The sequence below is a fragment of the Cervus elaphus genome, chromosome 21 (assembly GCF_910594005.1).
Source record: "Cervus elaphus chromosome 21, mCerEla1.1, whole genome shotgun sequence".
In the NCBI taxonomy this organism is placed as follows: domain Eukaryota; kingdom Metazoa; phylum Chordata; class Mammalia; order Artiodactyla; family Cervidae; genus Cervus; species Cervus elaphus.
Window position 1 is genome coordinate 65,584,824 of NC_057835.1, and position 27,260 is coordinate 65,612,083.

General features: G+C 40.6%; 1 protein-coding gene across 1 annotated transcript in view; it reads left to right on the plus strand.

Moving 5' to 3' along the window:
• The first annotated feature begins 3,678 nt into the window (after window positions 1-3,678).
• RGS22 (regulator of G protein signaling 22) overlaps window positions 3,679-27,260 on the plus strand; it is a 144,737-nt gene continuing 121,155 nt past the window's right edge. Inside the window, exons 1-3 of the mRNA XM_043880463.1 lie at window positions 3,679-3,795; window positions 4,295-4,323; window positions 21,915-21,977. Of these exons, the coding sequence (XP_043736398.1) occupies window positions 3,771-3,795; window positions 4,295-4,323; window positions 21,915-21,977 (117 nt within the window). The 5' untranslated portion in view covers window positions 3,679-3,770. The remainder of the gene's footprint in view (window positions 3,796-4,294; window positions 4,324-21,914; window positions 21,978-27,260) is intronic.

Genomic DNA, 27,260 nt, shown 5'->3' on the forward strand with positions numbered 1-27,260 from the left:
TCGTGCTTCATCCAGTCCAGTATTTCTCATTTTGTACTCTGCATATAAGTTAAATAAGCAGGGTGACAATATACAGCCTTGACATACTCCTTTTCCTATTTGGAACCAGTCTGTTGTTTCATGTCCAATTCTAACTGTTGCTTCCTGACCTGCATACAGGTTTCTCAAGAGGCAGGTCAGGTGGTCTGGTATTCCCATCTCTTTCAGAATTTTCCACAGTTTATTGTGATCCACACAGTCAAAGGCTTTGGCATAGTCAATAAAGCAGAAATAGATGTTTTTCTGGAATGCTCTTGCTTTTTCAAAGATCCAGCGGATATTGGCGATTTGATCTCTGGTTCCTCTGCCTTTTCTAAAACCAGCTTGAACATCTGGAAGTTCACGGTTCACGCATTGCTGAAGCCTGGCTTGGAGAATTTTGAGCATTACTTTACTAGCATGTGAGATGAGTGCAATTGTGTGGTAGTTTGAGCATTCTTTGGGATTGCCTTTCTTAGGGATATATATCCATATGTCTTCACAAAAGACAGATGTCCACACAAAAACTTGTACATAAATGCTCGTAGCAGCATTATTTATAGTAGCTAAAAAGCAAACAATCCAAATATTAACTGATGGAATGGACAAATTGCGGTACATCTATACAACTGAATATTATTCAGCAACACAGAGAAATGAAGAACCGGTTCATGCCATGACGTAGATGTATCTTAGAAACATGATTATGCTAAGTGAAAGAAACCAGTCACAAAAGACCAGCATGTGGTGTGTTCTGTGATTCCATTTATATGAAATGTCCAGAATGTACAATTATTAATACATAGACACAGAAGGTAGTGGGTACATAGGGTTTGGGTGGGGATGGGAATAATAGGGGTATGAGGTAAAGGATATGAGGTGATGAAAATGTTCTTAAATTGATTGTGGTGATGGTTGCACAACTGAATATCCTAAAAACCACTGGATCATACAGTTTAATAGATGAATATTATATGTGAATTACATCTCAAAATTGTTATCAGAAAAAATCAAAACATTAGAATAGCTTATAACCTAAGCATTTGGGTTCAAGTTACTGTTTTTATGATTCTTATGGACAGGGAGGCCTGGCGTGCTGTGATTCACAGGGTCACAAAGAGTCGGACATGACTGAGCGACTGAACTGAACTGATGCTGTTTTTAAAATCTCTGACAAGATTATTTTTAGAGAGGCTGCCAAACATTGTAGAGGTTTTGAATTAGACAGACCTGGATCAGCAGGTGGATTCAACACTTTCAAGCTTGTTTGTTTCTGAGGAAATTTTATGTCTCTCTAAGTCCCAGTTTCTTAAATTGTTGAGGATAATATCAATCTCTTATGGTTATTGTTAAAGGCTCACAAAGTGTGCACTGTGTTAGTCACACTTAATATTAAAACAAATTATTGGCTTCTCATCAGTATAGCTGTCTAAAACAGGAATTAACAAATCCTGTCTATGAGTAGGGCACAGTGAAGAATAACTGCAATAAAGAGAAGCTATTTCAACAAATATGTGCCGAGCACAGTGGCACTCAGTAGTGGGTGCTGGGTGGGGAGGTTGTTAAAGGAACATGAGTCGCCTTCATCCCCAGGAGTTCACTGTCTGTTGAGTGGCACTGAGAGTAGACGGTATCCCTTTAAGACATGACTTTGTACTAAATATACAGGAGAGGAGAGGCCAAGGAAAGGAACTCACAGGAAGGTATTAAAGAATGAGAAAATTTAGCCTGATAAAGGCAGAAGGACTTCCCTGTTGAAGGTGACAAATCAGTGCAAGCAGATGACTGACAAGCCTGTTTGTATGTCAACTTTCCAACTTATATCTCCCAAATTCCAGGCTTCTATATTAACTGCAAACCCAAAATCTTTGCTTGGATGGTTAATGGGCTTCTTAACCTCTCTCCCACCTGTGGTCCACGAATAGCAGCTCCATCCTCTTGGCTACTCATGGCTAAAACCTTGGAGTTATTCTCAGCTACTTTCATTCCCACATCCACTTTGTCAGGGAATCCTCTTGGCCCTACTGTTAAAATATATGCCGAATCTGAGTCCATCTCAAACCTGTTACTGCTGCGGTCCTGCTCTGAGCCACCTGCTCTTGCCTGCTACTGCTTGGCCCATCTGCATTCTCTGCACGGCACTCAGAATGATCATTTTCAAATAAAAGTAAAATTGTGTACTTCTTTATTCAAAACTCCCATAGTTGGTGTTTCACTCAGAATGAGCGCTAGAGTTCTTAGGAGGGCCGAGAAAGCCCTTGGTGATTTGTCCCTCACATGTCCCCTTTCCATTCTCCTTACTACTCCCTTGACTTCATCTGGCCTGCTGATTTTGTTTGGCCAAGTTAATGATTTATTGCTTTTTTTTTTTTTGGTCCTTTCCCTGTCCTATTGAAAAGGCAATAAATATAACTAAGCAGGTGTTATAGTTTCTTGTAGGACTAGCACCCATTGTCACTCTTGTTTGCTTAAGCACTCACACACCTGCAGACCCTAGGAGGCAAAAATGGAGCAACAGGATTCATGGAGGTCAAATTTGCATTTGGATAATTTTGCTTTCATCTCAGAGAATGGATTTAAGGGGAACTTCGCTGGAAGCAATGATTGAGAAACAAGTTAGGAAGTTTTCACAATAACCCGAATGGCAGGCTGTGCTAGGACTCTGTTACAAGACAGAGAAGATTCCAGATTCCAGAAACACTTTAAGGTAGATTTGGCAGGACCTAGTGCCTGAGTGAATGTGGTGTTTCCGGCTTTGAGTCACTTAGTGGGTGAAGGTACCACTTACTGAATATGGAATTTATGGAAGAAGACGGAATTCAAAAACAAGAAATGGGGGATAATGTGAATTTCCTTTTGGATATTTTGATTTGAACCTCCCAGGGGGAGAGATCTGGGAAGGAACTTTGAGCCACGACATTGCTAAAAACGCTCATTTCCCCCTAATTATAAATACTGTTCTTCTTTTTTGCAAATTTCACTGCTAAACTCCTCTGTCATAACTTTTCCGGGTACACACACTCTGGGCACCCTCAGTTTACTATCCCTTCTTCATGTCTCCTCCAGTAATTGTAAAAATCTATCTTAATAGCTAGCTATCTTGAGAACTGGGCTGCCCTAACCGATTGGAGCAAAAGCGTAGGGGAAGAGCTGGTTCCTAAAAGTACCGGAACACTTAACTTTTTACACAGGCATTCATATAACTGTGAATGCGCTCAAGAGCTCCTTTAGTACCAAGAAAGCTCGTCTTCCTCCTCTTTTCAGGACCGGGCCGTGTGGCCTCCACTTGCGGCACCCGCTCGAAGCGGGTCTTGTCTTACTGTGGACGGAGAGGGGAGAACCAGCCTGAGCCGCGGTCGCCATAGTAACGAGGCTCCGGCCGGTTTGAGTTTGGGGGGCGACACGTCTCCAGGGCCCCGGGGTGGCGGGGTTGGGGCGCACGTCGTCCCGTAAGCCGTTGGCGGCGGCGCCGGGCCCTGGCCCGGAGGAGGACGGACCGGGGTGGCCCGCGTCCCTTCGTCGGCCCCGGGAGCACCCCCACCCTCCGAAAGGCGCGTGACGGGCCGCTGCTCGGCGCCCGCATTGTTTCAGCTCCATAGCAACTGGAGCCGCGCTAGGGCCACAGCAGCGAGGCCGCCCGGGGCCGCGCGCGCCGCTCCGCGTCGGCGTCCGTTCCCGGGGCCCGACGGCCCGCGCCCGAGGCGTCCTGACGGCCCCCGCGGGTGCCGGGGGCGCGGGGCGCAGGCGGCGGCATGCCCGAGAGGAGGCTTACCGTCGGTAGGTGGGGCGGCCGGGGTCGGGGCCGGGGCGCGCGGGGCGGTCCCAGCGCGCACCGCCTCTGGGCTTCCTTCTGCCCCCTGGGCGACCCCTCTCCCTCACCTTGGTAGCACAGGCTCCAGAGCCCTCTCACCGCATTTTGTTAGGAATTTAACCCGCCACCCCCCCTTTCCAGTGCCTCGTTGGCACCGTCTTATTTTATGTTGCTTAATTCTCCGTTTTGCAGCGGGAGTTATGGAGGCCTCCATCTATTAAGGTTGACTCTGGGGGTCGCAGTCGATTAGTGACCAAGCTGGATTCCAGAGGCCCTTTCTCCCCACTTCCACCTTGAATTCCAACTTCAAATTCAATCCATGTGCAGAGAGCGAACAGAGGGCCAAGAGTTTTACTGAGCTTGCCCACGTATAAAACAGGCCTGAGTACTGTCTCAAATTATTTCATTTACTTTAAAAGGAAATCAGATTTGAGTGAGATAATGTAATATTTTATTTTGTTTCAGAGCCACCAACTATTACAGAAGAAGGATTTGTAAGTAGAATTTAGAGGGCTACTCCCCCCCCCCCCCCCCCACCTTGGCTTTTTAAAAGTAGCAAATCATAGATCCCTTTTTAGAAATGATGTTTCTTTTCCTTTCTTTTTGCCAAATGAGTTATAATGTAAGCTTTGGTTTCATAACAATGGTGCTGGGTTCAAGAATGTGTTTTTTAACAGGTACATTTTTAAGAAGGGGCCAACTGATTTTTCATGGTGGATGCTGTTCATTGTTAAAAGTTCTTTTATATAAATGGCCTCATTCAACTTTGCTAAGTTTGTTGATGACTCCATGAGAGTAGATTCATCTCCATGGTTTTATTGTGTTAGGGCTGGGCAGTTCTTGGTTACAGTAAACCTTAGTAGGTGGCATTGATTAATAACACAAGGTCTGTTTACAGTTATAATTCTTTTGAAAATGTACCAGATAGTCTCAGCTCAGACTTCTGGAGAGTTGAGCTGTAATAACTACTTAGCCAAGTACATTATGTCTGTTGTCATTTAGGTGAGTGCTGTATGTAGAGTAGTGGGTTCTACTGCGATTCCCTCTGTTTATTTAAGAACTTGTCCCAGGTAATGCGTTAAGATAGGAGGCAGCAAAGCCTCATTCATACAGAGCCTTGATTCCAAGAGTTCTAATGACTTCTCTACATTATTTGCTTATGTCCTACAGCACTTATTTCTCTTGTTGGTCAATTATCTTATTTGCTTTTGGCTTTTTACTCAACAAACATGAGTGCCTCTATATTCAAGTGTGGTGCTAGATGCTAAAGATACGTCTCAAAAAGTTCACAGTCTAGTAGGGGCTGAGAGTAGAGGCTGTCTGCTACCTTGCGTCTGCTAGCACTTTCCACGTTCACTCTTCCCGATCTTTGGTCCACCGCTGGGGGAGACCAAAACAGAGGCACACACAGCGTGCCAGAAACTCCAACAATCTTCCTGCTGCCTTGGCATCACGCTGTGTAGTAGCAAGTTTCTTTAAGCTGCTTCCTGAAGTGTTCTTCACGCAGACAAGAGGAAGGCATTTTTCGAGATAACCTTTTCCCGTACAACTTTAGCACAGAGTCTCTCACAGGCACCCAAGGACATCACCCTTAACATTTGAATTGCCTGCTGACCTCCGCACGTCCTTCCCCAGCTTATGGCAACTTAATGAGGCCATCTTGAAAATTCTATTAGCCATTCCTCTTTCTCTTGATTTTTTTTTTTTTTTTAATTCCACTGTCTCCCAGTTCTCCCATCTCTCATTTCCTCCCTTCCTGGCCTGTCTTTTTTCTTACCATCAAAGTATAGACCTTTTTCAGGATTCTCTGGGAGAACTCCTCTTCTCCTATGGTTTCTGCCACGCTTATTTCTCAGTACTCCCAAACCTACACACCTCCAGTCTACACTCCTCTTATGATGTCAGAACTCTGTATCTACTGGGTTACTGGGCGCCTTCATCATCTAGATGTCCCTGCATCACTTCAGTAGTGTGAAGTGAACTAATTACCACCTATTCTGTCCTTTTTCCTCTTTTTCTTACTCCGGTTAATAGTGTCACTGGCTATTCAATCACCCAAGTCAGAACCTTTCTTCCCTTTTCTTCACCTCCCACCTGTAGTCATTTCCCAAGTTCCATTCATAGCCAGATCTTTTTCTCCATCCTCACAGCTACTGTCTTATTCAGGCCCTCATCCCTGAGCTCGGACTTTGGCGGTAGTCCTGGCTGATATCACCGCCTCCAGTGTTCACTCTGCCAACTGCAGTTTTTCTTTGCCTAAGGCACAAAGAGCAAACTCCTGTGCATCACCTGAATTTCTGGCTATGACTTTGCTCTATCTTTAGGATTTTTCCTTCTCCCATCTCCTCTACCTTGGCTATCAAATTGCTATTAACTCTTTAAGAAATTGCCATGTTACTCAGTTGCTCAGACCTTTTTTTTAACCTCCTGTTTATTGAATGCTGACTGCATGGTGGTATTTAACCTCAGAACAACCCTGTTAGGTAGTGACTAACACTCACCTCTCACAGATGAGGATGTCGGTGTTCACAGAGGCTCACTGACTTGGTTTGGGGCCACACGTCTAGTAACTGGCAGAGCCAGAATGTCAGAAGCCTCCCTTTAGCATGCAGAATCTTTTCTGCAACTTTTCAACCTTCTTTAACCTTATCTGCCAATACTGTCTATGTGATGAAGACAGTGTTCATACTGTCTTTGGTTTATAAAGTGCTTCCACACGCCCTCTGCTCCAGCCAAACTGCGCTGCTCGCCTCCTTGGCTTTACTGTTGAGTTTTGTCTCGGATGCTCTCCCCCATCCATTTCACAATCTTGGACATTCTTCCAGGTCCAGCTCATCTCTGTGAAACCTTTCCAGCCTAAAATCATCCAGATTGCCTCTGAGCCCTGTGCAGCTTTCAGTCATGACCAGTTTGTGACCAGATCCTCAAATTCATCACTCACCAAGCATTATCTATAGATGAAAGAATCCGTATGTCTTGCACATAATATTTCTTCCTCTTTCCCCAAAGTGTAAGAGTATTTTTTCTCATTAATATTTTTAGAAAGGAATTGTGTGACTGAGATCTCTGGTTTCCCGTTCCACCGTTTTCCACGGTACCTACAAGACATATTGCTCTCCAAAATAATTAACGTTTTCTGGCTTCCCTTGTCAGAACCAAGTTTTGTTTTGTTTTTCATTTATTTTTATTAGTTGGAGGCTAATTACTTTACAATATTGTAGTGGTTTTTGCCATACATTGACATGAATCAGCCATGGATTTACATGGGTTCCCCATCCTGATCCCCCCTCCCCCCTCCCTCCCTATCCCATCCCTCTGGGTCTTCCCAGTGCACCAGCCCTGAGTCTTCCCAGAACCAAGTTTTGTAACCAAGTTTTGATTAATGAAGTTTAAGCAGAAGCACTGTGTCCTACTTCTGGAAAGCTGATGTTTACAGAGATGGAATAACCAACCCCTGGGTCACACAGCTGGTAAAACCGGTCAGACCACATCTAGAACCTGGGTCATTCTGACTCTGACACTCAGATAAATGTAAAGGGAAAGAACATGCCCTTTGTAGTCTTTCTTGCTGGCTGGAAGGAGGGTGTGATCCTGGAGCTGAAGCAGTCATCTTAGATCATGAGGTAGAAGTGGCATCTTGAGGATGGCAGAGCCACAAGACCCAAGAGACCTGGGCTCCTGATAGGTTGGGATACCACTGTGCCAGTTCTGCACTGCTTATAATTACACGAGAAACATAAACCTCTGTGTTATTTAAATAGTATTATTTTGGTTTTTCATTATTGGCAGCAGAGTTCTATACTAAAATAAAGAGCGTCCGTATTCACAGGACGGAGAAGGCAATGGCACCCCACTCCAGTACTCTTGCCTGGAAAATCCCATGGATGGAGGAGCCTGGTAGGCTGCAGTCCATGGGGTCGGGAAGAGTCAGACACGACTGAGCGACTTCACTTTCACTTTTCACTTTTATGCATTGGAGAAGGAAATGGCAACCCACTCCAGTGTTCTTGCCTGGAGAATCCCAGGGACGGGGTCGCACAGAGTCGGACAGGACTGAAGTGACTTAGCAGTTAGCAATATTCACAGGAACTTTTTTCTTACTGCGTTTTCTCAGTCAATGATGCTGTTAGGTATGTCTATAAAATATTTTAACCTTTACATGAGGCCTTTGTCTTCAGTGGAGAGAATAACATTTAGAACGATTTGTTTCTTATCAGACACATCGCTTTGCATATATTTTAACTTTGTTTGTAAATTTTGCAATTTCCTAACAAAGTTGTGAGCACCTATAGGACTCATATTGTGATTCAGTACACCTGCATATTCCATATGCTGAATAAAATTAAGAGACACTGTAGTTTCACATAATATTTTTTATATTTTAGTTGTTAAAAGTAGTACTGATTTTCAGCTAATCTTTAGGCTGTTCAGATTCATTTTCTGTTATTTTTATAGAGTGAATGAATTTATTATAAACACAGAGCATTTCCCAAGTCCGAGGATATTCTCATTATTCTCATGTAATATGCAAAAAAGACGCATATGCTCCAGTTCTTGTGAGCACAAGTGTCTAATTACATGAACATTAATGACCACATGGTGTTTACCTTTTCAGATTGTGAATATAGCTGATTGCACATCAGTGGGGTTGGGGGAACTATGAGAGCACAGCTGGCTGGCATGCTGGGCGGAGGTCTGTGGAGGTGGTGGAGGACAGGAACAGGTGGATGGAGGGTGCCAAGTGAGGTGCCAGAAGTGTCTCCACCAAGTCATTTGGAAACCCAGATGGTCCTGGAGGTCCTTTGGAGAGTGTTAGGCTGTCTGGAATACTTCCATCTCTGCGGAGTCCAGTTCTCTGGTTGGAACCAGATTCTCTAATGCTTTTTGAAACCGCAGAAACTGCTTTAGCGGTTCCATCAATACATTAGTTAACAAGTATATTGTTAAGCACCTAATTGCACTTAACCATTGTATTAGGCACTACTGGGGACACACGCTGTCCATTGCTCTTCCCCCAAATTGTATACCTTCTGGTTGGAGAGGTGACCTTTAATATGAAACAATACAAGGATAAGCAGTTTATGTTTGTGTGCATTTTGAACAAAAAGTGCATTAAGATTAAGAGAAACTTTTAATCATAGGTAAGGTGTATACTATACCTAGCTGCTCAGTTGTAAGGTGTAGCATGGGAGGAAAGATGATAAAGAGTGTAAAATACACTTTTTTACGTTAGGATATCATGTTGTATCCAGGACTTTAGTACAGGAGGAAAGCCATAGGATGTTTGGCCAAATGAATTGACTGAACCCAAGCCAATGAATTGACTGAAAAAGTCCTACTTGGCTTTTTAGACAGTTTAGTACAGTTGCTCAGTCGTGTCCGACTCTTTGTGACCCCATGGACTGCAGCACACCAGGCTTCCCTGTCCATCACCAACTCCTGGAGATTGCTCAACCTCCTGTCCATCAAGTGGGTGATGCCATCCAACCATCTCATCCTCTGTCGTCCCGTTCTCCTCCCGCCTTATCTTTCCCAGCATCAGGGTTTTTTTCCAATGAGTTGCCTCTTTGCATCAGGTAGCCAAAGTATTGGAGTTTCAGCTTCAGCATCAGTCATTCCAATAAATATTCAGGTCTGATTTCCTTTAGGATTGACTGGTGTCATCTCATTGCTGTCCAAGGGACTCTCAAGAGTCTTCTCCAGCACCATAGTTCAGAAGCATCAATTCTTCGGCACTCAGCTTTCTTTATAGTCCAGCTCTCACATCCATACATGACTACTGGAAAAACCATAGCTTTGACTAAACGGACCTTTGTTGGCAAAGTAATGTCCCTGATTTTTAATATGCTGTCTAGGTTGGTCATAGCTTTTCTTCCAAGGAACAAGCATCTTTTAATTTCATGGCTGCAGTCACCATCTGCAGTGATTTCGGAATCCCCCAAAATAAAGTCTCTCACTGTTTCCATTGTTTCCCCATCTATTTGCCATGAAGTGATGGGACCAGATGCCATGATCTTAGTTTTCTGAATGTTGAGTTTAAGCCAGCTTTTTCGCTTTCCTCTTTACTTTCATCAAGAGGCTTTTTAGTTCCTCTTCGGTTTCTGTCATAAGCATGGGGCCATCTGCATATCTGAGGTTATTGATTTTTCTCTCAGTAATCTTGATTCCAGCTTGTGCTTCGTCCAGCCCGGCATGAAGCACAGTGTGATTGGATAAAAAGGGAATTGACAGCTTCCTGTACCTTCCCCAGGCCTTTCAGAGTTTCCTGCAGGAAAGAGAGTGAGAATAGAAACCAAATGGAAAAGTACTGCTCAGTAGATGCTGATTGTAATGTGTGACAATAACTCTTCATAATAAAAGGAGATTCATGCTTTTGCTTTTCATTGCATGAGCCACTCTTATTTGCTTCCTGCTTCATATACTATATTAATAATACTATATGCAGTTTTGCAGTCCAGTGAGGATCTGATAAATGGGCTTTCAGCTCTTAAGTTCCTGAAATGCCTTTGATCTGTGTAATATATAATTTCAACAAGCCACTTTGTGGCGTTTGTTTCCCCTTATATTCTCTTTTTCTGTTTTCCTTTTTTGGCAACATCTCTCCTTTTTATTTTACTGGAGGTAGTGGTTTAGTCACTAAGTCATGTCTGTCTCTTGTGATCCCATGGAGTTTAGCCCATCAGGCTCCTCTGTCCATGGGATTTTCCAGGCAAGAATACTGAAGTGGGTTGCTGTTTCCTTCTCCAGGGGCTCTCCCTAGTGTTGTTTTATTAGAGTCTTAGGTTATTAGTCTTTCTCTTTAGGTTTCATGTCTTTGGTATAATCATTCAACATTTGCTTAACAATAATGTAAGTATCTATTATATAAAGCACTGGGAAGTTTTTTGATTGAAGTATAGTTGATTCAAAATATTATGTCAGTTTTAGGAGTACAGCAGAATGATTCAGATTATACTTATGTATGCCTGCATGCTCAGCTGCTCAGTCGTGTCCAACTCTTTGCAGCCTCATGGACTGTACTCAGTCGTGTCCAACTCTTTGCAGCCTCATGGACTGTAGCCCGCCTGGCTCCTCTGTCCATGGGACTTTTCAAGCAAGAGTACTGGAGTGGGTTGTCATTTCCTCCTCTAGGAAATCTTCCCGACCCAGAGATCAAATTCGTTCTCCTGCATTGACAGGTGGATTCTTTACCACTGAGCCACGTGGGCCTCAGTGTATGTATGTATATGGGTGTGTGTGTGTGTGTGTGTATGTATTATTTTTCAGATTCTTTTAGCATTGGGAATTTTTTAAATGAATAAGAAGCAGTCTTTTTCTTCCAGAAGTTTACAACCCAGAGTGCGAGACTAAACAGAAATTAAGAGTCTGAAGTATTAAAAGTTATGACAGGGGAAACATAGATGTAACTTTTGGAGAAGAAAAGGGGTAGGTAGATAGATAAGAGGAGAAAGGATTTTCACAGTCGAACAATCAGCATGCCCAAAGGTGCAGAACTATTAAAAAAAAAATTGCAATGGCTAGAGCATGGTATTATGAGATGAGGCTGGACAGCTGGGCAGGAGCCAAATTGCATTCATCCTAAATCCTTTTTTGTGTTAGAGAAAGATGGGAGATTGGGAGACAAGTGGAACTCTTATATTGATTGTGGTGTTGCTAGGAAGACTGATCCATACTGTAATGGGGTAAGGGAGAGGTAGGAAGATGAGGTTTGGCCCAGTATGGACAGGAGGGTGAAGCAGAGGTCCCAGAGGGGTCTGACTGGTAGTGCATGGGATCTCAGGATAGTAGTCAAAAGATCATCAGATGACCAGGGATTTATTCTAGATGTGATGATAGTGATTTGGGATCTGTTGTTTAGTATGCAGGAGGCTAGGAAAGCTCCACAGATGCAGAGAAACATGATGTCATTTCCTTATACATAAGTCCCCCCATCGCATTTTTTAATGCATACATTTAAACACATAGGAAAGTTAAGAGAACTGTGTGGTGGGACTTCCCTGGCAGTCCAGTGGTTAAGACTCCGTGCTTCTGATGGCAGGGGATGTGAGTTCGATCCCTGGTCAGGGAGCTGAGATTCCACATGCTGTGTGGCCAAGAGGGGAAAAAGAAACTGTGGTAAACACCTATATACCCATCACCAAGATTTCACAGTCATTAGTATTTTGCTACATTTGCTTTTTCATGTTTCTTGTTCTGTCCATCTCACCAGTCATCCATCAATCTGTTTTATTTTTATGCATTTCAGAGTATAAGCTGTAGACATTGATGAGATATATATCACCTCTAAAATTAGTGTTCAATATTAGATTATGGTTCTTTTGTATGTAAAATTTATGCACAGTGAAATGGAAAACTTGAGAGTCCCATTTGACAAATTTTAATAAGTGTATACACTTGTGTAATCTAAACGTCCATCAAATATAGAACATGTCCATAATCTTAAGAAGCCCTTTCAAGTCTCTTTCCAGTTGATTCTTCCTACATTCCCCAGAGACTACTGTCCTGGTTTTCACCATGGATTAGTAGCATAGATTATAGATTTAAATTCATGTAAATGGAATCATACAGTTGGTTTTCTCTTGTGTAAAACTGTGTTTGCTCAGCATGATGATCTTGAGATTCTCCATGTTGTTTCATGATTCTGGCATATACTTAACTTTGGCTTCCCTGGTGGCTCAGATGGTACTGAATCTGCCTGCCAATGCAGGAGATCCGGGTTCAATCCTTGGGTTGGGAAGATCCCCTGGAGAAAGGAGTGGCTACCCACTCCAGTATTATTGCCTGGAAAATCCTATGGATAGAGGAGCCTGGCGGGCTACAGTCCATGGGGTCACAAAGAGTTGGAAACAACTGAGTGACTAACACTTTAACTTTCTATCTTTTTTATTGTGGAAAATGCACATAAAATTAAACTTACCACTTTAACCATTTTTAAGTGTATGATATCAATGGCATTGAGCTCATTTACCTTGTGCATCCATCACTACTATCCACCTCCAGAACTTTTTCATCATCCCAAACTGAAAAGGCAGAGGAACCAGAGATCAAATTGCCAGCATCCATTGGATCACTGAAAAAGCAATAGAGTTCCAGAAAAACATCTATTTCTGCTTTATTGACTATGCCAAAGCCTTTGACTGTGTGGATCACAACAAACTGTGATTAAAGAGATGGGAATACCAGACCACCTGACCTGCCTCCTGAGAAATCTGTATGCAGGTCAAGAAGCAACAGTTAGGACTGGACATGGAACAACAGACTGGTTCCAAAGTGGGAAAGGAGTCTGTCAAGGCGGTATATTGTCACCCTGCTTATTTAACTTATATGTAGAGTACATCATGTGAAATGCCGGGCTGGATGAAGTACAAGCTGGAATCAAGATTATTGGGAGAAAAATCAATACTATCAGATATGCAGATGACACCATCCTTATGGCAGAAGGCAAAGAGGAGCTAAAGAGCCTCTTTTTTTCCCCCCTTTTCTTTTTTTTCCATTTATTTTTATTAGTTGGAGGCTAATTACTTTACAATATTGTAGTGGTTTTTGTCATACATTGACATGTATCAGCCATGGATTTACATGTGTTCCCCATCCCAATCCCCCCTCCCATCTCCCTCTCCACCCGATCCCTCTGGGTCTTCCCAGTGCACCAGGCCCGAGCACTTGTCTCATGCATCCAACCTGGACTGATGATCTATTTCACCCTAGATAATATACATGTTTCGATGCTGTTCTCTCAAAACATCCCACCCTTGCCTTCTCCCAGAGTCCAAAAGTCTGTTCTGTACATCTCTGTCTCTTTTTCTGTTTTGCATATAGGATTATCGTTACCATCGCTAAAGAGCCTCTCTATGAAAGTGAAAGAGGAGAGTGAAAGAATTGGCTTAAAACTCAACATTCAGAAAACTAAGATCATGGCATCTGGTCCCATCACTTCATAGCAAATAGATGGGGAAACAATGGAAACAGTGAGAGAATTTATATTTTGGGGCTCCAAAATCACTGCAGATGGTGATTGCAGCCATGAAATAAAAAGATGCTTGCTCCTTGGAAGAAAAGTTATAACCAACCTAGACAGCATATTAAAAAGAAGACACATTAGTTTGCCAACAAAGGTCTGTCTAGTCAAAGCTTTGGTTTTTTTCCAGTAGTCATGTATGGATGTGAGAGCTGGACTATAAAGAAAGCTGAGCGCTGAAGAATTGATGCTTGTGAACTGTGGTGTTAGAGAAGACTCTTGAAGAGTCCCTTGGACTGCAAGGAGATCCAACCAGTTCATCCTAAAGGAGATCAGTCCTGAATATTCATTGGAAGGACTGATGTTGAAGCTGAAACTCCTATACTTAGGCCACCTGATGTGAAGAAGTGACTCGTTGGAAAACACCCTGATGCTGGGAAAGATTGAGGGCAGGAGGAGAAGGGGATGACAGAGGATGAGATGGTTGGATGGCATCATTGAATCAAGGAACATGAGTTTGAGCAGGCTCCCGGCGCTGGTGATAGACAGGGAAGCCTGGCGTGCTTCAGTTCATGGGGTTGCAAAGAGTTGGACACGACTCAGCGACTAAACTGAACCCATTAAATAGTGACTTCCTGTTATCCCTCTTCCAGCCTCTAGTTACCGTTGTTCTACTTTCTGTCTTTATGGATTTGACTGTTCTGTGTGTGCAGGTTAAGTTGCTTCCGTCATGTCTGACTGTTTGTGACACTATGGGCTGTAGCCCATCAGGCTTCTCTGTCCGTGGGAGTCTCCAGGCTACAATACTGGAGTGGATTGCCAGGCCCGCTTCTGGGGGATCTTCCCAACCTAGGGACTGAACCCACATCTCACGTCCTCCCACATTAGCAGGCAGATTCTTTACCACTAGTGCCACCTGGGAAGCCCTTGACTATTCTAGGTAACTCATATAAGTGGAATAATGCAGTATTTGTCCTTTTGTGTGTGGCTTATTTCATTTAGCATGACATTTTCAGGGATCATTCATGTTGTTTCATGTATCAGAATTTCATTCCTTTTCAAGGCTGAATAATATTCCATTATATGTACATACCGTGTTTTGTTTATCCTTTCATACATCAACAGGCATTTGAGTTGTCTCCATCTTTTGGCTGTTGTGAATAATGGTGCTACGCACACAGGGGTGCAACAATTATCTGTTTGAGTCCTGCCTTCTCTTCTTTTGGGTATATACCCAGAAATGTATTGCTGGATTATAATGGTAATTATATATATTTAACTTTCTGAGGAATGGTGGCTGTACCATTTCACATGCCTACCAGCAATGTACAAGGATTCCAGTTTCTCTGCATTCTCACCAGTACTTGTTATTTTTCATTTTTTAAAAAAAAATTGTAGCCATCCTAGTAGATGTGGAGTGATATCTTGTTGCTGCTGATGTTGAGTATCTTTTCGTGTGCTTATTGACCATTTGTATATCTTCTCTGGAGAAATGTTAAAGTTTTTTGTCTGTTTAAAAAACTTGGGGTTGTTTATCTTTTTCTTTCTGAGTTTTTAGAATTCTTTATATATATTTTGAATGTTAAACGCTTATCAGATATGCTTTGCAAATATTTTCTCACATTCTGTAGGTTATCTTTCACTTTCCTAGTAGGGTCCTTTGATTCACAAGCTTTTAATTTTCATGAAAAATCTTTTTTTTTTTTTTTTGGCTCATGCTTTAGATGTCATATTTAAGAATCCATTGCCAAATCCAAAGTCATGAAGATTTATCCTTATGTCTTCTCTAAGTATTTTATAGTTTTAGCACTTATGTTTTAGGTCTTTGATCCATTTTGAGTTAATTTTTGTATATGTTATAAAGAAAAGGTCCAACTTCATTTTTTGGCATGTGGATATCCAGTTTTCCTAGCACCATTTGTTGAAAGAATGTCCTTTCTCTGCTGAATTGTCTTGGCACCCTTGTTGAAAATTATTTGACCATTTAAGAGAGGATTTATTTCTGGACTCTATTCTATTCCAATGTTCTGTATGTCTGTCTTTATGCCAGTACCTCTTTGTTTTGATTACTATAATTTTGTCATAAGTTTTGAAATTAGGATATATGAATCCTTCAGTTTTTGTTCTTTTTCAATATTATTTTGGCTATTCAAGGTCCTTTGAAATTCCTTGTGAATTTTAGGATGAGTTTTTCATTTCTGCAAAAAAAAAAAAAAGACATTGGGATTTTGATAGAGAATGTATTAAAATTTGTAGATTGCTTTGGGTAGTATTGTCATCTTAGCAATATGGTCTTTCAATCCTTGAACATGGCGTGTATTTCCTTTTTTTTATATCTTCTCTAATTTCTTTAAGCAGTTTTTTAGTTCAGTGTACAAGTCTTTGCCTTCTTGGTTGTCATTATTTTCCCTACTATTGTAAATGGAATTATTAATTTCCTTTTTGAATGTACATGACATTTTAACATTAGGTCTTATTCTTAAAGTAACTATATGTAATTTCTAATCAATGCTTTTAATGTTTGATCTTTTACTATTCTTTTATAGTCTCAATTGGTGAAAAACTGTATCTCCCAATAGGTATTAAAATTTTTTAGACTTTTTAAACAGCCATTCAAAACTGCAGAAGTTGAAAATGAAATTTAAACTTAATAGTACCCCCTCTTTTCATGACAAATATGATGTTAAAAATTCTTTGGATAAACAAATTTAGAACTCAATAAAGTGTTTCAATTATTTCAAAATAATGATGAAATTCTATTGCAGTATATGCATATATTTTTAAGGTGATTGCCTTGTATACTACTACAAGGATGCTTCAGTTGCCAGCAGACAGAAATATCTGTTGTATGGGAAGGCAAAGATTTGGGGCCATTTTCCTTCCAGGATCTCCTCTCCCTCTTTCCTCCAAGCTGTCAGCACCTTTGGCTGTGAACTGTCTTCTTGGACATCTCAAACAGAAACTCCTCCATCAGCTTCATAGAGCAGTGGTGTGTGCTACAGCTGGCTAATAAATGCATGTCCACCAGCTTGAGCAACTCTTTGGCTATACTCAGTGTCTGGGCGCAGGATGTGGCTCGTAAATCACCATCTCAAGGGAAGCGAGTTGGATGAGGAGTCCCAAACAAGGTTGCTCATAGCCAGGGATCACCATTCTGGGAGCACCAGCCATCCCTGACTATTCCCGGTTGTCCTGCGATCTGAAGAGGTCTACTTTCACTCGGCCATGAATTCCATTGTCTGCACACCACGCTGTGTCACGGCCATACTGGTTTAGAGGTTCTAGTCTCGTGATTGGCTTGTTTAGAAAGAAGGAAAGGAAGAATCTATACGTATTTTAGGAAGAAGCAGCAAAATAGGTCCCTCCTGATAAGTATAATTCTGGAAATATGGTTTATGCCGATCTCCTGGTGACTGATAGCATTCCCAGTCTAAACCGTGTCAGTTTAGGATTCTGCCTTAGAAATTAGATGAATGGCTTTGGCCAGTGTGGAAGTTGGAAACTTGGGTTATTTTTCTATTTGTGCCATTAGCTAACTGATTGCCTTTACAGTGTTTTGCTTCCCACCACTTCTTTCCTCATGTCTGTCTTTTCTCTGCATTATTGCCTCTCATGTGTATCTTTCATGATATAAACGTGGAAGTTATTTGAAATATAATTCAAATGCCGTTTTCCCCTGAGTCTTTTCTGACTCCCCCTACCAAATAACATCTTTCCCTTCTTTTGAAGGAAACACTTTATGTGGTAATTTTCTTATGGCAGGTACTATATTCTTTTTTGGACTACGTTTTTTGTCTGTATTTATCTAGTTTTCCCTTCATTAGAAGATCTTCTTTGTATATCTTGCATCTTTTAGAGTGGTGAAGAAGTTGTAATTTATGTCATTTGAGGGCCCAGCAAAATGATTTTTTAATCAATAAAAAATTTTACCTGTTAGCATACACATATAAACTATTTTGTGTAATCCTCTTTCAGGAAGAAGTTTCGAGCAATTTGGACTAAAAATGGAAAAGCTGACTTCACTTTCACAGATGGCACACCTGTAATACATGAAAAAACAGGTTTCAAGGGTGCATTCAACTTTGAAAAAATGTTCCTGCCTTCCATTGCATCATTCAGCAGAGAATCTGTGTTGCAAATTTTGTAGTCAGGTTCTTGGAATGATGTAATGGAGGAATTGATTGTAACTCAGTTTTCTTCTTGAGTGTACCACTAACCATCGCCAGTTTATTGGTTATTTGAAAGATGTTAAACCTGGATAATGGAGACTTAGTTCCTTTTACTACAGCCAAGTGACTGGACTGTGGAAATTTGTTGAGAGTAACTGAGTTGCTTCTCCAAATCAAGGCCTTAAAATTTTTTTTTTTTTAAACTAAAGGATTTGGAGATTAAAGGGTTTATCATATCCTTATAGGTTCACAGGACTTTGTTACTGATGTGACAAGATACTTGAACACAATGAACTAGAAACTGCAGTGGGAAAATACGTTCATTTATTGAGAGACGCAGGCCTTTTCATTCAAGTGTGATGCGAGGACTGAGCAAATGGCGCTTGAAGGCCACACTTATTTCCCTTGTGGAGCTAACTGCCCTGATACCAGCAGAAACATTTATATTTAATATTGGTAGAAATTAAAATGCAGCTTCAGAAAAGAAATACAGATTTTGATGTATTTGAATAATACATTAAGTGTCCACGGTTGTTAACTGCAGATGGAGGATGTGACAGGAGGCCCAGGAAATGCCCTTTCCTGTGGGCTCTCAAGGGGACCTGAGGGGCTGAGAGCACACTGCTCCCCAGGGGTCCGGGCCACGCTGCTGGAGTCGGGTGTGCGGATTGGTGCTGCCAGAGACCTCCCGTCTGTCCATTCAGAGTTGAGTTCAGAAATCGAGAGTAAACCCTTGGAAGCCTTATGGCAGTCTGACTGAGTATTGCTTTTAGCTTTTATTTACTTTAACCTACATATTTGTTCATTTATTTGACTGCCTTGTCTCAGTTGTGGCTCACAGGAGCTTCGATGTCTCGGGCAGCATCTTTTGTTACGACTCGTGGGCTCTCACGTTATGGCGCACGGGCTCAGCCGTTGCCATGAGCAGGCTTAGTTGCTCTGCCACATGGTGAGATCTTAGTTCTCTGACCGGCAATCAAACCTGCATCCCCTGCATTGCAAGGCGGATTCTTAACTCCTGGACCACCAGGGAAGTTCCGAAAATATTGACTTTAATAATAAAATGTGCGTATGTTCTTAGTCATGTCCGACTCTTTGCGACCCCATGGAATGTAGCATGCCAGGCCCCTCTGTCCATGGAATTTTCTAGGCAGGAATACTGGAGTGGGTTGCCATTTCCTCCTCCAGGGGATCTTCTCAACCCAGGGAGTGAACCTACATCTTTTGCATCTCCAGCATTGGCAGGCAGATTCTTTACCACAGTGCCACCTGGGAAGCTATTAATAAAATATTTTTAAACTATTAATAAAAATAGTTGGGCTTGTATTATGTATATTTTTATTTCACTTTCTAATAACTCATTCTTACTGTATTTTACCAAAAAAGTCTGTCTGAAATTGATTAGAGGGAAAAAAAAAACAGGTGCTTCATCACAGGTGGTTTGGAAAGCACTGAGTTAGAGTCCCTTAGAGGTGTGAAACATCTGGAAATGACTATATGAATTTGAGGATTCTCTAGAAATTTCTGGTTATGTAACTGACTAGGTGATATTTAGGTCCATGTGTATTTATGAAGTACACTTTTTGTTTTACAACTAAAAGTTAAAAACAAAATGGCTAGTTTAGTAAAATAGGAACCATGCTCCATTACAGTTAACTAATTTCAAGTACTCACCCTTGCCACCTGTGGATTTTTGATCATGAGCCCAGTAGTGTAAAACTTGGCCACCCTTGTTGTAGCACAATGCCTTTACCTAGGAAATTTACCCAGGAAATCCTAAAAATATTTATTGAATTGTTGATTAGTTTGCTAGATTAAGTCCAGAAAATTGAAGTAACTCTGAAAGGTTAAAGTCAAAAGATAATTACCCTTTTAACAGTAACAGTTCAGTCGCTCAGTTGTGTCCAACTCTTTGCGACCCCATGGACTGCAGCACACCAGGCCTCCCTGTCCATCACCAACTCCCGGAGACTACTCAAACTCATGTCCATCACGTTGGTGATGCTGTCCAACCATCTCATCCTCTGTTGTCCCCTTCTCCTCCTGCCTTCAATCTTTCCCAGCACCAGGGTCTTTTCCAATGAGTCACTTCTTTACATCAGGTGGCCAAAGTATTGGAGTTTCAGCTTCAACATCAGTCCTTCCAATTAATATTCAGGACTGATTTCCTTTAGGGTTGACTGGTTAGACCTCCTTACAGTCCCAGGGACTCTCAAGAGTCTTCTCCAGCACCACAGTTCAAAAGCATCACTTCTTTGGTGATCAGCATTCTTTATGGTCCAACTCTCACATCCATACATGACTACTGGAAAAACCATAGCTTTGACTAAACGGACCTTTGTTAGCAAAGTAGTGTCTCTGCTTTTTAATTTGCTGTCTAGGTTGGTCATAGCTTTTCTTCCAAGGAACAAGCATATTTTAATTTCATGGCTGCAGTCACCATCTGCAGTGATTTTGGAGCCCAAGAAAATAAAGTCTATCACTGTTTCTATTGTTTCCCCATCTATTTGCCATGAAGTGATGGGACCAGATGCCATGATCTTAGTTTTCTGAATGTTGAGTTTTAAGCCAACTTTTTCACTCTCCTCTTTTACTTTCATTAAGAGCCTCTATTTCCTCTCATTTTCTGCCATAAGGGTGGTGGTATCTGCATAGCTGAGGTTATTGATATTTCTCCTGACGATCTTGATTCTAGCTTGTGCTTCAGCCAGTCTGGCATTTTGCATGATGTACTCTGCATATTAAGTTACCCTTTTAGCCTCCACCAAATGTTATCTGCCTTGCTTTGCTTTGTTTGACCTTTGCCAGTGAGAATTTTGTTTGAGCATGTATTACTAAAATACTGCTATGAGGGTAGTAGATTTGTGAGATCCTGAGTTTGTTATTTAAATCAACTGAGACTTTTAGTAAACTAAATCCTTAGTTGTTGTCTTAGCCAGTGCAGAATTTTACTGAGTTCTTTGATAAATCATGTAAGTGATTGTTTATAATTCTACTGTGATACTGCAATTACTTAAAGAAATTACCCTGAAAATCTACTTCTGAAGTAGGTGTTAATATAGTATAATATCTTGCTTATACTTTCACACTATACTTCAATCAGTTTTTTAAAATTGGTCAGTATAAGAAGAAAATAATCAGCCATGTGGAAATAATAGCATTGTGTCATAGTGTCAACTTTCATGTTAGATTTGGGAAACTGAAATGTAATTATGAATAATAACAACACACATACTATACAACAGGATACGTGATGATGTGCTTTTGACACAATGGAAACAATTGCTAATAAAATAAGGTGTTTTATTTGGAAGAGACTTTGTTATTGGCAGTGACTTTCCAATTTTGCCAACTATAAAAGCAACTGTGTTGGTGGATGAGATAGTCATGGAAAAAAGTGTATACAATATTTATGATTAGAACACATGTGTTGTCAAAGTTGCTTCGTGTAAAAGTGAAGCGTGACCCAGATTATTAAAATTCTCATTCTAAGGAATCAATGGGTTATTTTCTTCACTTAGTTCATTACTTTCATTAGGCAATTTATGGAGTTTTTCATTCTGAATTTCATCTTAACCCCAAACACTGATTCTATCTTTATTGATTCTGCCTTTATTTTTGTAAAATAAATATTTTTGATAAATCCATGGGAAATTTACTATGTGTACTATTTTATACTTGTTGATGTTTGTTTTTGTGTCATGCTATATTTCTCATGTGTTCTCTTTTCCAGCCAAGTATAGCAACAAGGCCTTTTAAGAGGATGTTTTTGTATTTCTTCCTTCCAGAGATTGTAACACTGTGTTCTATTTATAGGGAGGGTTCACTGTTGACTAACTGAAACAGATTGAAAACTCTATATTATAATCTATCGAGAGCAAAATTAGAGAATAATATTTGCATATTTTAAAACATCTTGGCATAAGCTTATTAATATTGTGCTTTTATATTTTTGCAGGAAGATTCTTTGGCTACAGATGATTTCCTTGTGGACTACTTTAATGAATTCCTAAGCCTTCCAGTGAGTGTATTATTATGTTCTGTGGAATATATTATCAAAGCAAAATATTGTACACACTGGGTTATCTTGTGAGACAGATTTATCAGGGATAGTATTTTTTTTTTAAATACTAATTAAAGCATTTAGATTGTTGGAAATGCTCTCAAATGGTGTCAGCTGCAGGAATGAAACAGACAATCGAAAATGGCTCAGCAAGGTAGTCTTTACTTCTCCAGAAGGGTGCCTTACAGACAGAGGTCTGGGAGCAAGCACATCAAGTGGGACGTTTGCTGGGTTTTTAGCCCAAAGATACAGGTTCCCTCCCCTGGCTCCTCATAGGTTGAGGACCACAGAGTTACAGTCTTTCCCGGATGTCGCCTAAGTTTTTATTGGACGATTGGTAACTATTTCCCCCACCCTTTTAGTTTTTTGCACATGTCCAGGATAAAGCCCGCCAAAATATCCTTATGAGGAAAGAGAATCAGAAGGTGAAAAGAACAAAGGTTTAGTAATTAGCCACCATTTTAGGAAATCTTATTCGCAAGCCAGCTATATACCTTTCTGTTCAACTATTCTAAATTTCTTCTTTATTTCTTATAACTTCTCCTTTGATAGAAAAGACCATATCTTTCTTACAAGATAAAGTTGTGTCTTTGTATGAAGTTAATCATTTGGGTTTGAATCATATTTAGGAATTAGTATTATTGAAGAAAGCTGGGTCAGTTATATTACAATAAAAGTAAATAAAAGTAAAAAGGAAAGCTGGCATTTTTCTAACCATCAAAAGCATTCTGTATAGTCTTGTACAGTTGTATTTGGGTATTATTTTAGTCTTTGAACAGAGGCAATGAGAGAATATAAAAACATTTAAGAAACTACATTTCTTGCCTCTGGGCAATCATTGGTATCATCTTGGACAGATATTAAAGTGGAATTTATGTTTAAGGCAGCTAGCATTTTATATCAATAGTAAATAAGATGTGGGACACTGCTGGTGGTGTATCATAGGTAGATACTAGATAAGAGATTTTTGGTCTTAGCAGTGACAGAGTAAGTACTGAGGGGTTTAGGAAAAGTGAAATGGGGATGCATAAAAACACTGATACTATTGTATAGAAACAGAGTTCATCAGGAATGTCAGATGAAAGAAAGATAAAAAGATTTTTATTATTGTTTTGGAAACTGTTTCATTCAAATACTTACTAGGGAAAATCTGAAATACAAAAAAGTCTCAGGTAATTTTAAAGGGATTGGCCCTAAAATGAGCAATGTCTTAAAGCCTAACTATAGGAAATGTGTTTTGAAGGGAAAGTACTAAATGTGTTTTTTCTTTTTTTGCCTAGATTAGTTTTTGTGCATATGTATGTACTATGCCCACACGTTTATTTGTTTTGTTTCCTTTTTCTCAAAAAGAATTTGTGTTTTCTCCTCCATGGGGTATCCTGGGTCTCTGAAACCATCATGGGGGTCAGGTCAAGACACTACGCCATGCTCTCCCTTTCCGGCAACAGGCTTGAGCCATGTTACAGGACTCTCCGACAGCTTCCTTTGTGGTCTGACTCTTCACCTTTCATCATCCAATTGTGTGTTATAAAATACCCAACAGAGTCACAAAATTATTGTCAGAATTTTATTCTTCTGGATTATGCAGTTTTTCCTCTAGGCTCTGCATTCACCATTCTTCCTCCAAAAAAACAAACAAACAAAAAAAATTTTAGTGAAGTTTTAGAAAGAAAAGTCTTTCTTTTGGGTCTGATTTCAGTTTCTGAAAATGTACATTTCATTGTCTCGAGACTTATGATTATATGGACTTTTACTTGGTCTAGAAAATAAATTCCCCCCACCTAATTTTCTTATTTATTAAAAAAAATCTATCTTAAATTATAGAAGAAATATAACAATAGTATAGGAAAGTAACTTCAAAGGTAGGAAGAGTTCAGCCCAAATCCTGTCATCCAGTTAGAACAGACATAACCTTTTCGTGTATATTTGTTTCAAGTCTTTAGTTGAAATTGACTTAGTGTGGTTTCTTTTGAACTCTGTGCAATAATGTTTTTCATCCCTCAAGCAGTTTGACCCCTTCATGTGTCCCATGCAGCCCACCTGGATGACTTCTCCTTCTTTTCTGTCTCTCCAAATCCTTCTGCTTTTATATTATATTCATTGTCTCTCTGTCTCTCTCCATCTCTCTATCTCGTCCCTTTGCATTTACATTTGGTACTATACAATCTACCTATTAACTCCTCATGCTTCATGCCACAAGATGGGGGAAGGGGAGCTATCACAGGTTTGCAAAAAGCATTTGGGGGCAGGGAGGAGAAGGAATAATGGATTCTCAGACCAAGTTACTGGCAAGATTCTAGAACAGATTAGTAATGTTTGGTTTATGAGCACTTAACTAAGAATTAGAAGCCAGCATGGGCTTACTGAGAATTAGTGAGCCAAACTAATCTCATTCTCTCTGTCTTTTTTTCCACCCCCCTCTCTCTTTTGGATAGTTATGAATTGGTACTTGAGGGAACTGTAAATTTAATGTATTATGATTTCAGTGAATGACAATAATGATAATAAATTGAGCCATCTTAACTTCCTGCTCAAAACTTTGTCTAGTGGCTCCTCGTTACACTAAGAATAAAATACAAAATCCTATATAATCTGGCTTTTGCCATCTGTTGGGCTGTATTTCCTATGCCTCTTTTGCTTGTTAATCCTTTTCCAGCCTAGCTGGAAAACTTGGCCTTTTATGTTTCTCAAATGTGAGTATGCTAACTGTACTTAGGGTCTCTCAGCCTGGAGGGCTCTCCCCCAAGATATTTGTATCACTTTCTCTCTGATTTAAATCACTCTGTCCAGAAAGCCTTCCGTCCCAACCCTGTCTAAACAATACATGCTCCACTTATGCTGCTGTATTTGTCTTCAGAGCCCTATCATCATCTGTGAAATTCATTCTCAGATATTTCGCTAATCATAGCTAGTAGGGGTTGACTCTTAATAGCCCAGCTTGGAAGTTCAAACTCCTTAATATGGACCCTTTGCGATTTGGCCTCAATGTAACCTTTCTAGCTTTATCTCTAGCTTCATACTTAGGTCATCCTGTGCACTCGCCCACCTTGGCCACACGAATCGTTCCTCTGCTCATCTCCCAGTGTAACGGCTGGAAGAGCAGGGAGACAGGACTGTGTGACCTCAGCTTCTTCACTCATTGCCCATGTGATCTCAGGTATATTCCTTAATTCCTAAGTTCCTCAATATCCCTTTATGAAAACAGTAGAACTGTCTTGCAAGGCTGTTAGGAGATGAGGTAATGCATGTTAAGTACCTGGCACAGATTTAGTGCGTCTCTCTTCTTTTCCTTCACTAACCAGCCCGTCTCATCTTCTGTTCCTGCGGCATGAGGGACAGTCACGCTTTAGTTGGATTGCTGGATTATTGTCATTTCAGAGAATAATCTGTCCCACACAAATCTGTCATTGGCTTTGACTTTTAAAAATTATTATTTATCAAAGACTTGGATGAAACATTGCAAGTGAACTGGTGTTTTTCCAGCTTACTCAGCTGGTGAGTGACAGGGTCCACCCAGGTCCACATGGCTCAAAAACTTGTCCTACCGCACTGTGGTGGCTGTAGAAATGGCAGGAGAGGAGCAGACTGACAGTCTGGATGACAGAGTCTGGTCTCATTTTTGTCATGGTAGTCTGGAATATGGGCTAAAATAAGCAAAGCTAATGTGTTTTTAGGGTGCATTAATAGAAATGTAGTTAAGATCAAGAACAATATTAGTCTGGAGCCTAGAAGGCACTCATTAATGTTTGTGTGTTTTTTTCCGCGTCGGATTGAATTGTCAGACCACATGTGGAATATTGTCTTGTATTCTTGGTGCCATATGTTGGGTTGCTCTGCCAAAGCAGACTCGGGAAGACTTGGTCAATGAATGCTATGGAAACTACGTCAAATGAGTGAGGGGTGAAAGATGAGTGAGTATTGGACCTGGTTTGGGAATGAGTAGACATGTTGTAATGAAGCAGCTCTTTCTAAATATTTGAAGATGTGACTGAGGAAGAAGGGTTAACAGTTTCTGTGAAGCTCAAGGGCAGAGCCAGGGCCAGCACATATGAGGAAATTGATTTTCACTCACCAGAAGAAAGATGTTTAAAGATGGTTTTCTAACCATAGAGTGGGCTGGCTAGTGAAGGACTAAACTCTCTGTGATTAAGATATTCAGATATAGGTAAACATTTGGGGAAATATTTTATAAGGGTTATACATATTGGGTGGGAGATTAGACATTTTCAGGTAAAGAAAATTTGATTAATTTCTTCTACTCTGTTTTTTGTTTTGTTTTTTCTTAATCCTAGCAATTACACTGTCAATTTTCTGGGGCCAGGATAGATCCCTTTCTTCTATATCTCCCAAAACTTCTTGAGAATGTTTTTTTTTTTTTTAATTTTTACACCTTCCACATAAGATCCTTGAACTAAATAAATCTTCTAATCTTCTTCTGCCTCCCCTCCTCTACCACCTCCACCCTCCAAAAAAAACCCCAAAAACACCCCAAAACAAAAACCCAGCAGTCTAAGCCTGACAGTATAGATACATATAACAACATTCTCGATCTAAAAGAGCTCTTAAGTCATCTAGATTTCTGAGACCTTCTCCACATCTGTGGTGAAATGCCCACGGTCCCATAAGTGGATTGTGGCACAAATGGGCCTTGGAATCAGGCTCTCTTTCTCCTACACCATTTCTTTCCATTACACCATTATACCCTTGGGACACATTGTAAGATCCAGAAATTGATGGCTGGTAGCCTGCCTCCATGTTATTTTTTGATGAGGGGAATCCAGGACAGTTGCTGCTATTATAAATGAGTGTGGCACTTTCCAAATCCTAGCTTTCATAACTTCATTCTGTTTGTTCTGGTGCCAGGTTCACATTCAGATATTGTTTTCATTTAGTGTCTGGGAAGGTTTTTTTTTTTTTTTTTTTGCTGTCAACTCTTTATAGACAAGTGTTTTCTTATTAAATTTTCTTCTATGCTATAGTGTGAAAACACTTTTTTCCCCCTTTTGGTTTTGTTTTGTGTGTTTTATTCTTAGTGACTGTTGTGGGATTGAGTAGATGAGCCCACATACAGATTTAGGTTGGTCCTCTGTGGGTGGTTTAGAATGTTTGTGACATTTATGGTTTGCAGAAGCTGAAGGGGTGGCCTGTTCTATACCCTTCTTGCAAGGATAGGTATGTCATGTGTTTGCCAGACCATGCTTAGCTATGTGCCTTTGGAATTTTACCATAACTTCTTTTTTT